At 30.6% G+C, this 12,434-nt stretch overlaps 2 protein-coding genes across 4 annotated transcripts; both read right to left on the bottom strand.

The window, feature by feature from the left end:
- Positions 1-2,101: 2,101 nt before the first annotated feature.
- Positions 2,102-3,219, bottom strand: LOC105193862. The gene is made up of 2 exons (XM_011158508.3): positions 2,593-3,219; positions 2,102-2,506 (listed from the first exon to the last, which is right to left on the bottom strand). The coding sequence occupies exons 1-2, from the start codon at positions 2,831-2,833 to the stop codon at positions 2,157-2,159; spliced, it is 591 nt and encodes a 196-aa protein (XP_011156810.1). The 5' UTR covers positions 2,834-3,219; the 3' UTR covers positions 2,102-2,156.
- A 381-nt stretch (positions 3,220-3,600) lies between these two features.
- On the bottom strand, positions 3,601-8,301 carry LOC105193861 (origin recognition complex subunit 1). 3 transcript variants are annotated; one of them, XM_026135183.2, is made up of 7 exons: positions 8,036-8,301; positions 6,711-7,875; positions 6,530-6,557; positions 5,576-5,852; positions 5,050-5,315; positions 4,008-4,291; positions 3,601-3,926 (listed from the first exon to the last, which is right to left on the bottom strand). In XM_026135183.2, the coding sequence occupies exons 2-7, from the start codon at positions 7,741-7,743 to the stop codon at positions 3,760-3,762; spliced, it is 2,055 nt and encodes a 684-aa protein (XP_025990968.1). In that variant the 5' UTR covers positions 7,744-7,875; positions 8,036-8,301; the 3' UTR covers positions 3,601-3,759. The 3 variants fall into 3 exon arrangements, with proteins under 3 accessions (XP_025990968.1, XP_039314644.1, XP_011156809.1); XM_039458710.1 differs by having other exon boundaries at positions 6,530-7,871; positions 8,036-8,300; XM_011158507.3 differs by having other exon boundaries at positions 6,530-7,875; positions 8,036-8,299.
- Positions 8,302-12,434: the final 4,133 nt, after the last annotated feature.

Raw genomic sequence — 12,434 nt, 5'->3', positions numbered from 1 at the left:
AAAACAGTTGTAGTAACCTCATATCATAAAACATTTAGTTTTTCGCAGTTGCCAGCCTGTTTGCCGAACGACCACCTCGATGACAAAAGGGGCGTGACTTCCGAAACGCTGGCACACCATGTCTACGAGGTGTGTTCAAAAAGTATCGCAAATTTTGAATTTTCGCGGGTTACGTATATTCGAATTTCGATCTTTTTGTGGCGTTATGTTGGTACTCATGTCTCTCACTTATGCCGACAAGCTCGGCCATTTTGAATGTTCACTTAATTGTTGACAGCTGCTTTGCTTGCACGTGTTTTGGATCGTCTTCGATTTTTACCTATTCAAAAAAATGGATCAAAGAACCTGTATCAAATTTTGTGTGAAAAACGAAATTAAGTGCGCGGATGCATTCCGAATGTTGACTGTGGCATACGGAGAAGCTACCTTGGACCGAAGCAACGTTTATCGGTTGTACAAAATGTTCTCAGAAGGCCGAGAAGATGTGAACGACGAAGAGCGTGCCGGACGCCCGAGCACTTCAACAACAGACGAAAAAATTAATTAAGTGGAGAAAATGGTATTGGCCAATCGTCGAATCACCGTTAGAGAAGTTGCTGAGGACCTAAACATATCGATTGGCTCGTGCCATTCGATTTTTATCAATGATTTGGGCATGAGACGGGTCGCCGCGAAATTCGTACCAAAATTGCTCAATTGCGACCAAAAACAGCATCGCATGAACATTGCTAATGAGATGTTGGACTCTGTCCGCGACGACCCAAATTTGCTCCAGAGGGTCATAACTGGTGACGAATCGTGGGTTTATGGTTATGACGTGGAAACCAAAGCTCAATCATCTCAATGGAAGCTGCCGCACGAACCAAGACCGAAAAAAGCGCGCCAAGTTCGGACGAATGTGAAAGTTTTGCTGACAGTTTTCTTCGATTGCAGGGGCGTGGTGCATCATGAGTTCTTGCCACAGGGTAGAACGGTCAATAAGGAATATTACCTGCAAGTTATGCGCAATTTGCGCGAAGCAATCCGCCAGAAACGCCCGGATTTGTGGAAGAACAAAAATTGGCTTTTGCACCACGATAACGCCCCTGCTCACACATCGTTGCTTGTGCGCGACTTTTTGGCCAAAAACAACACACTAATGATGCCGCAGCCACCGTATTCCCCAGATCTGGCCCCCTGTGACTTTTTCTTGTTCCCTAAACTGAAGAGGCCCATGAAAGGACGACGTTACGCTACGCTTGACGAGATAAAGACGGCATCGAAGGAGGAGCTGAACAAGATAAAAAAAAATGATTTTTTGAAGTGCTTCGAAGATTGGAAAAACCGTTGGCACAAGTGTATAATATCTCATGGGGATTACTTTGAAGGGGACAAAATAGATATTCATGAATAAATAAATAATCTTTGAAAAAACACAAAATTCGCGATACTTTTTGAACACACCTCGTATTCCCACCACGGTCGCTACGCACAGACGGGGCGGGCGTGGGCGGACGGCGGAAGACGTAGTCAAACGTAATTTCCGAAGTTCTAACCTATATTAGCATCATAGTGTATTTCCATTGATTTCCACGTTGTAAAGATGCCTCGAAAAATCGTATCAGCTAAGAGCGAGTTTTTTAATTCATCGATTGATCAATTGCATTATGCGCAAATGCAACCTTATTTCATAAAAGCGATTGATCAATCGATGAATTTAAAAAACTCGACCTAAATCACGGGCATGGCTACAATTGCTGTGGTAACAGCAATTTAAAATTTTTCAACTTTTGCAGAAATTATTTTCAGAAATTATATAATTAATATATATATATTTCTTAATCAGGAAAAAAAATTAAATTGTATATTATAAAATAGATTTTTTCTCTTAATAAAAATGATTCTCTTAAGAAAATTGATTGCCATAATTTTTTTTAAGTTATAAGTTTGTAAGCTACTAAACTTATATACTCTTTTAGATGCATTTTTTTTTACCACTACATTTCGTGTTCAATAAAAATGCATGTGTGTTAAAGATTTATAAGGAAGGGAACGGATATGAAAAAAGACAATATAGAAATTTATAGTCAATTGAGCAAAATAAAATATGAAATATACACTATTTTTCATATATATTATTTTATTTTAAATTCATTATTTAAAACATATAATCCTGATTATTTATTACTATATGCAGTAATATAATTATTGGAACACATTAATTTCTTCTGCTTCACTAATTTCCAATTATATTTTTCAAATTTTTCATCGAACGGCAATGGATCTGTTGTACAATTGGCTCCTTGTGCAGGGCCAATGACAAAAATTAAATCACCCTTGTAATTTTCTATGTAATTACAGAATGCCGCACAGTTATTGAAGTAACAAAATAACATCGCGTATCGTTTTGGCACTAGAAAATTTATTGACTTATTTTCAACAAAGATAATATTTTTTAAGAATTGAGGTGGAGAATATTTACTGTTCCACCAAGAACTATCCAATTCTATACCCACAATTTCCAATCCTTAAAAATTAATAATAATAAACAAATTACAGTACTTATCAAAGAGGCACACATACATTAATATCAATAATATTTTAAAGATTTACCTGAACATTTTTGTAATAACCACTCTAATAATCCACTGCCACAACCAATGCTTACAATTCCAAATAAATTAAATTGTCGTACGACATCATTAATCCAATACAAATCACTCAGATCAGGCAATACCCATGATAATCTACTAGACTTAAAATCGTCATTTGCGAAAGATAAAGTAGCAATCGCTTCCCACTTTTGAGCATTATATAACGAAAGAATATTTTCGTCGATATCATCACTTTTCATTATTCATTGATTTCTTTACTTAATATGTGTATTACAAATAATATCAATAGTTTTTAATAATAAAGTTTAAAAAAAACAAAACCGTACCATTTTTGCAACACATTACAAGAAGCAACATACTGTTATGCAGTACATTAATGAATGAAAAAGAAAGGGTTCATCCGTAAACTTGAGTTGTGTAATTTTTCCAATAATAGATTGACTCATTGCCATACAGTTCAACATATAGTACATTTCTGAACATATTCATTCAATAAACGCGATTTTACCGCGACATGATATTACATTTCGAACAAAAAGGAAAATCAATTCATTAAAAAAATATTTTAACTTTTTGCAACATATATTTTAGTTTTTTTTTATCATTATAAAGTTTTTAAACAAAGTTTTTTTAAAACTGCAAAAATTTTTTACAAGCGACTGCTTGCCAACCGAAGGTTGACAAAAACGAAGGAATATGCGTTACATTTTAAATAAATAAAAATGTGAGTAAGGTGCGAAGTAAAAATATTTTAAAGATTGTGACAATTATCTAAATCATATTATATTTTCTCTCATTTTAACCAAATCTCGTCACTGCAATAAAATCACTTTTATTGTAACGATAAAGTAAAAAATAAAAATTTTAGAATTGTACTTTTCGTTTCTGAACGTCGTGTTAGCGGTATCTGATAAAAGATAACTATAATACAATAAAAACCAATAGTGTACCTTAACAAATTTGGCTCGTTATTTGACATGCCGGAAATTGAAAAAGTTTAAAAACATTGCAATATTACAAGGAAAATATATTTATATTAGCGATTAATATGTATTAGAGATTAATAAATTGTAATATCGGAATTCGTAAAGAAACATAAATCCTATATATAATAAAATTAAGTTATAGTAATAAATTATGGACATTATTCGAATTTTACATATCTTTAATCAGAATCAACTTTCTGTAATGCATAGTGCATCTCATCTTTCGATATATTCAATAGAATTTTTTGATGTGTATCACTACCTGAATACTCGCATATCAGTAATCTATAATCACCCAATTTTGCGCAAATGTCAAGTGTCTGAGTAATATTAGGGGTTTTGTAACCTAGAAACAGAAATTACAATAACATAAATATTCTTTTACACACATTACATTCTCTTGTTAATAAGTATTTTCTATACAAACCATCAAAGGAACATAAAGAGTCAAACTGTTTATAAACATTTATGAAACACACTTCTTCCACACCAATTCGTTTGACTTCCACACATACAGCCTGTAAGAATATTTGCTCAAATTTTGAACAATATTTTATCGCTTGAACTTTCGGATTTATTATCATCTCTGACAGAGCTTCATTTACGTCTTGAACGCTTACTGTACTCTTGTTACGTATTTCGGTAATTTCTGCCACTCGGCGACAAATGTCCAAAGCGCGGCGGGCATCGCCCGATACCGCGGACACCTTACTAAAATACAAAATATATAAGATATTCTCAGAATATTTTTAATCAAGCTTCGTCAATTTTATTATAAAAATTAATTATCAAAAAATCAGTGTAAAATAAAAACTAATAAAAATGGACCAGATTTCAAAACAGTCTGTAATAATAAAAGTATTATGCGAAAATGCAATAAAAAAAATATATCAACAAAATATTTAAAAAGGTTCTCCAGTTTAAAAACTGGAGGAGTGTCATGTAATTTTTCATTCATCTTTCATGTATCTTTTAACTTGCCATCTTTTGAAAATAATAATAAACGAAATTTAAGCAATAAAAATAATTTTTTTTTATATTTTCTTTATAATATTAATATAGAGAAAATAAAAAAGGATTGTTCATTTTATAAATGTAGAAACAAGCGTCACATTCTTAGTAATATGATGCTATATTTAAAACAAAAATTGTATTATTGATGAATATTTCATGTTTTTACACAAAAATATGTGATTACTTTTTTTATTTTTACTCAAAAATGTTCTTTAAACTACATTTTTATAAATATATTTCTTCAAAATTCTTATATTTTATTTACGATTAAATTACTACTTAAAACTCTCTTTCTGATAAGATTCAATGTTATTTTAAAAAATTCAAAAATTTAAAAATGTTTATATATTAATCATAAACGTATCCTCAAAATTTGATATTCTTATATTATGTGAAAATACTGAATAACTTCCTTAAACAAAGAAATTTTAAATAAAGAGACCATATGTGCTTACCGTGCAATTAATTGTATAATTTCATTGTCGAAGATATCAGTATTTTTAAGTCTTGTTAATACTATTTCGTATAATTGTTTATAATTATATGGTTCAAAAGTTACTCGGGTAAGACCTAATCGCGACGTAACTCTACCCATTAAAACTCTTTCTGGAAGATCCATAGTATTAGCAATAGTAACAACTACTAATCGAGCAGAGGCTTTTGTAGGCCAGTCCAACAGATTATATATTACATCCTGTCGTTTTGTACATAATAAATCAAGCTACAAAAATTGAAACAATAAGTGAAACAAATAAGAAAAAAAAACAATGGTATAAAAATTAAGTAAACACGATTTAAAAGACAACAAATTGTCTTATAATGAATATTAAAAAATAAAAGTATAAGATTAAAGGGTTTAATTTTATTTTAAAATATAAAAATGGAAAATTTAATTTTAATTAATACATTTTTAAATTAAAAGATAAATAAAAATACATATTATATAAAGAATAATGCTAAATAAATACTAATATAACATACCTCATCTACAAGTAGCAATGTCATTGGCCTTTTAGTATTGCTGTTAAATTTCTTTTCTAATGCATTATATGCTTGTTCCCATGTCAGAGTTTTACCAGATAATTGCTTAAAAATTTGTACATAGGCCTGTCTGGGCTCAGATAATTTCATACCATTAATCTCAACAAAATCAAAATAGACCAGTTTATCCTTTTCCACAGATCTCTTTAGACACTTTACAATTTCATTTACAGTGGCAGTCTTTCCTGTCCCTGGGACGCCATTTATATAAATACTCCTACAATATTTATACATGATATTTTAGTAAAATTGAGTAAATTAATGTTTTTTTGTAACTAAATAAAATTAAAGTTGATGATTTATAAAGTTAAATGTTACATTAAAAATTACAATTGAACGAAAAACTAACTCGTTTAAAAATTGCATTAAGATTAAATTAAGTTAAATATAAAGTTAACTTTAAAAAGCATTATTTATATTATAAATTAAATATTAGAATAGTTTACAAAATTAGATTATTTAAATAACAAAACATTCATATGACATCAAATAAAAATGTTTTATTTGTAAATTAACTTTACATAAAATAATAAAGAAAAATTGTTTCCTTTTTTTTTATTTGTTGTTTCATTATAAATGGAAATATACTTTTTCTTTTTTTTATATAGATAAATTTTTAAAACTTGAAAAAAAGAAGTTAATTAAAGTTTTAAAAAATAAACTGATTACCTCGTCATACTCTTATCAGCCCTGTGACTACTTCATTTGAAAATTTCGAAAGTTAAACTTCACTGATTTAAAAAATAATCTTTGATGAATAGTAAAATTAAAAATTTCTTTATTTAAAATTAACTAAATTTAACATAACTTTTTAAATAATTACTACACAGTTCTGTATTTTAGCATATCAAAGTAAATGCAATAAAATATTAAACAATATCTAGACAAACTTACCCTCCGCTTTTATCCATTAGCTTGCTTTCTAGAAATGTATAAATGTTATTAAACTCTTCCTCTCGGCAAGGCAGCGATTTAGGTACTGTACTGACATGCAATCTAGTTCTGATTTCTTGCAATGGTGTAATTGGTTTAGCTATCACATTAGTTCTTAGTTTCATAGATGGTGTCAAAGTACCTTGCTTCAATGATGCACGAACCTTTGGAGTATGTAAGCCATTGCATACCACCGACGATACAATTGCATCATCGTTTCTTTGATTAATCATTGGAGATATATCTTTATCAACTTTGTGTATAACTTCCGCCTTAACAGCTTTGTTTTTACTTTTACCTTTATGTATCGATTCACATTTATTAGACATAGTTAAAATAGTTTTGCTACTTTTCTCAATTCTTGATCTTTTAGGAGTATCTTTGAGTGAAAAATTTTGCTTTGAAACATCTGTCTCAAAATATATTTTGTTACTTGGTGATTCATCTACATCATCTTTTTTTGATTCTTTATTTGCAGGAGATGCATATTTTGATCTAGTTTTGTCAATTTTAGGAGTAGTATCAACGTTGATATCATTTATGGAACAAGCACGATTTTGTTTAAGTTTTGACTTTGATCTTGTAGATGGTGTCTTTGGAATAAAATCAATACAAACGCAATCTGAACTGTCATCATCACTTTTAATTTTTGCATATTTCTTGGTTTCTTGTGTTTTTGTATTAGAAGTATCTAATGAATCTAAAAGTAGTTTCTTCTCATTATAATTAATCTGAGTTCTCTGTAAAACAGATGCTTGTGATTTATAGAAACGACATTCGTAATCTGACCATCTTTCAGGTAACTTAATAAATCTTGCACCCTTGCGTGGCGTTTGGTTTTCATCCTGCGAATTTTTCAAATGACGTTTTGTACTTCTAGTTAATCTCTTATATTTTTCATCCTCTGATTCAGTGTCTATTTTGTACATGCTCTGTTCTGTGGAACGTCTCAACTTCAAACGCAATGAAACCCGTTCCTTCTGCAATGCATTGGTTCGTAATAAGAAACGTTTGTTATTATCCAGAGTCTTCTCTGAATCAGAAAAGCTGAAAGAATCATCATCTGTGTTCTCTTTTGGAACATAGGATTCATCCAAATCTTCAACATTTGAATCTGAACTCGTTTCAAGTAACACAGATATATCTTTCTCCGTGCATTTCTTAAATCTAGCCATGGCATTTAATTTACAATTTATCAGTTGAGTAATAATTTTTAAGCATCTGTTCCTTTCTTCTTTGTTGGAGATACTTCCATCAACGCGAGTAAATTCTATTTATTTATTTGTCAACTGCCATTTATCTACTGTCTGAAAGTAACAATAATTAAAAAAAAGCACAATAAAACTCTTTAAATCTATTTTACATTTCACAGAGAAGACGAGTTGTAGAAATACTATGGTTTCGTCATAAGTATACGTAGACAATAATTATTATGATAGAAAATCAAGTACAAAAAAAAGTTGTTACCGTTATAATCTCTAGGTTTCACACTGTTACTTTTCTCTTGCCTTTCTGAAGATATAAGCCCAAAAAACATTAATAACAATTTATAATAAGACTAGTGAGACTACTGAGGTTATATCTCAATGAACGCGTTCATGACTTAACAATGCCACAGTATAAGAAAGAATAGTAGGTCGACTCGGTGTCGGCACCTTTGATATAATAGGCTTGTTTTCTATTCCTGCACTAGACTGCACTGGAACGTTCCTTCTTGTTTTCACTAACTTTCAAATATATATCTATTTCACTTTAAGTGCACACTAATTCAGGGAGTTCAGGAACAGAAAACAAACAGTATGCATATGATCCGTTTATTTTCTGTTCCTGAACTCCCTGAATTAGTGTGCACTTAAAATGAAATAGATATATATTTGAAAGTTAGTGAAAGCAAGAAAGAACGTTTCAGTGCAGTTTAGTGCAGGAATAGAAAACAAGCCTGATGACTACAAAATCGCCATGTTGCTGGTTGTGCGTGGATCCAATAGCGTTTGCGAGCGCAGTTCAAGCTCAAATCACATTAGCGATTAACGGTTGAGATTGAATATTGACGATTACTTTTTAAACCAATCAAAGCAAAGCAGCCGCCGACTGCTTTGCTCTGATTGGTTGAAAAGTAATTGCCAATTGTCAATCGCAATCGTCAATCGTTAGGTTTGATTTGGGCTTCAGACTACGCATTGAAGATTGAGATTGAAGATTAAAGATTGAAATTTGACCAATCAAAACAAGCAAATTTTAACTCCTTTTATTTTGATTGGCCAAAGCTCAATCTTTAATCTTCAATCTTCAATTTTCAATGCGTAGTCTGATACAGGCTTTACTTAACCTAAATCGGGTTAATGACGCCCATTGAACTATACTCTAACTGGAATGGGCACTGCCATATAACGTCCGTAAGCGGAAAACGTGATAGAAATAGCATGATGCGAGGGGCTACCTCTCTTTTTCTAAACGTTCTCTGCGCATGCGTTCACCTTACATTCCTACTCAAAAGTTAAATTTCTTCTTTGTTTTAATGTTGATACAGCATGTAACGGAATTCGTGGCAACGAGGAAGAAATTAACTTTTACTTAAAAAATTACTTAAATAAAAAAATATAATACAATTTTGCTTTTGTTTTATTTATGTATGTCATTCAAGTCGCTCGTTTATCTATTCTCATGTGCCGGTACTGCAAAACTTTTTAACGTGACTGTACTGACAAAAAGAGGTGACCCTTCGAAATGGCTCTCTCACGTCACGTTTTCTGGCGGCTAGTGCCCATTCCAGTTAAAAGGCTTGTTTTCTGTTCCTGCACTAGACTGCACTGGAACGTTCCTTCTTGCTTTCGCTAACTTTGAAACATCTATCTATTTCATTTTAAGTCTACACTTATTTAGAGAGTTCAGGAACAGAAAACAAACGGAAAGTATAGTTCAATGATAACGCCATATGCTAGAATCGTCCAATCAGAACTTAATCGCCATATTGCTGGTTGTGCGATTCGGTCATGCGCGAAGGACAACTTTCGCCGTGCTTTATGGCGGAGTCGACCTACTGTTCTTTCTTATAGGCCGGCATTCATAGTCGATTCTTATTTCAAGATCGTTTTAAGTAACGTCTTAAGATGCTAATACGGCTCTCTGATTGGTTGATGGCATTTTAAGATGATACATAAGATGATCTTAAATATAAGGATGTTTACGATACTAATCGGGGGTGTTTACGATAACTAATCGGATCTCGGATTGGATTGAACAATGGTACTCAACGTAGGTATAGAAAATTTCCCTAGGCTAATCGGATTGACGATTGCTGTCTCAAATGTAATCCGATTAATGACGAAAGCGTGGAGACCGAGAAGCATGCTTGAAAAGTAAGTCTCTTTATTTTTTTAAATAATAACACAAAAAATCAAAGATAAAGTTAAAAAGAATGATTTGAATTTAGATTTATTGTAATTTTTTTTGTCTAAACACTGGATTTCGTTTAAATTTCTGTTTGTAAAAATTAATTAATCTATTCTAAAGTTTGTGGTTATATCGGAAACAAATCAAAATTAATAAAACAATTATTAATTATTAGGTACATATTAAAGCATATAATATTTCAAGTATATCATATAAAATTCCTGTTTATTATAAACTTAGTAAAAATAACTTTGAAATTATTTAACTACATTATACATTAATCAATATTGATTTATTATATGTTAAAAATCAATAATGTCTCTGAAAACGTTTTTTTTATTCTTTTCCAGATCGTAAATAAACTTCAACTCCAAGAATAAATAAAAATTACTGGAAAATGGATTGACATGAAAAAGGCATTATTGAACAATATCAATTTGTGCTAACTTAAAATTTGTAAAATCTGCTATTCTTTGTTAGTTGTTCATTAGAGAGTAATAATATAAGAACGGAATATACATAAATAAAATTAATATAATTGTATGCATATATGATGCGTATATTATTACTCTCTAATAAACAACTAATAAAGAAAAGTAGATTTTACAAATTTTAAGTTAGCACAAATTGATATTGTTCAATAATGCTCTCTTCATATAAATACATTTTCCAGTAATTTTTATTTATTCATGGAATTGAAGTTTATTTACAATCTGGAAAAGAATAAAAAGAACATTTTTAGAAACATTATTGATTTTTAACATATAAATTAATATTGATTAATGTGTAATGTAGTTGAATGATTTCAAAGTTATTTTTACTAAGTTTATAATAAATAGGAATTTTATATGATGTGCTTAAAATATTATATGCTTTAATTTGTACCTAACAATTAATAATTGTTTTATTAATTTTGATTTGTTTCCGATATAACCACAAACTTTAGAATAGATTAATTAATTTTTACAAATAAAAATTTAAACGAAATTTAGTGTTTAGACAAAAAATATTACAATAAATCTAAATTCAAATCATTCTTTTTAACTTTATCTTTGATTTTTTGTGTGATTATTTAAAAAAATAAAGAGACTTACTTTTCAAGCATGCTTCTGCGTCTCCACGCTTTCGTCATCAATCGGATCAAGGTCCGTGGATTGGCGTTGGAGGGGAAGGAAGGTCGTTGCATCCACTTCAACGATGTGGAACGAAAATGGCGGCGGCCATACTTTTACTGCACACTTGCTCACTCATACAACTAATAGCTGTAGTACCTATGTACACTAACATTGACTCGCTGTCTCGAAAATGGTGGCTATGCAACGACCTTCCTTCCCCTCCAACGCCAATCCACGGACCTTGAATCGGATCACATTTGAGACAGAGATCGTCAATCCGATTAGCCTAGGGAAATTTTCTATACTTACGTTGAGTACCATTGTTCAATCCAATCCGAGATCCGATTAATTATCGTAAACACCCCGGATCTCGGATTGGATTGAACAATGGTACTCAACGTGAGTATAGAAAATTTCCCTAGGCTAATCGGATTGACGATTGCTGTCTCAAATGTGATCCGATTGATGACGAAAGCGTGGAGACGCAGAAGCATGCTTGAAAAATAAGTCTCTTTATTTTTTTAAATAATCACACAAAAAATCAAAGATAAAGTTAAAAAGAATGATTTGAATTTAGATTTATTGTAATATTTTTTGTCTAAACACTAAATTTCGTTTAAATTTCTATTTGTAAAAATTAATTAATCTATTCTAAAGTTTGTGGTTATATCGGAAACAAATCAAAATTAATAAAACAATTATTAATTGTTAGGTACACCCAAGGACTTTGATTCTGTCCATGGGAAAATTTTCCAAACTGAGAAGTCGCTATCTTTTTACATACTTACAGTTTATGATTAACGTAACGACCAATAAGCTCTAATCGTTTCATTAATCATGAAGTGCGAGTATGTAGAAAGTGGTGACTTCTCAATTTGGAAAATTTCCCCATGGACAGAATCAAAGTCCTTGGGTGTACAAATTAAAGCATATAATATTTTAAGCATATCATATAAAATTCCTGTTTATTATAAACTTAGTAAAAATAACTTTGAAATCATTCAACTACGGCTATGTTCCGATATTAACTGCCAGTACTGAAAATGTATAGTATATGTGACGTGAACTATAAATTTTCAGTACTGCCAGTAAAAACGGAACACAGCCTACATTACACATTAATCAATATTAATTTATATGTTAAAAATCAATAATGTTTCTAAAAATGTTCTTTTTATTCTTTTCCAGATCGTAAATAAACTTCAATTCCATGAATAAATAAAAATTACTGGAAAATGTATTTATATGAAGAGGGCATTATTGAACAATATCAATTTGTGCTAACTTAAAATTTGTAAAATCTACTTTTCTTTATTAGTTGTTTATTAGAGAGTAATAATATAAAAATGGAATATACC

The sequence above is a fragment of the Solenopsis invicta genome, chromosome 16 (genome assembly GCF_016802725.1).
Source record: "Solenopsis invicta isolate M01_SB chromosome 16, UNIL_Sinv_3.0, whole genome shotgun sequence".
Taxonomy (NCBI): domain Eukaryota; kingdom Metazoa; phylum Arthropoda; class Insecta; order Hymenoptera; family Formicidae; genus Solenopsis; species Solenopsis invicta.
Note: the sequence above shows the minus strand (reverse complement) of the source record. Positions and strands in the feature narration are given on the sequence as shown.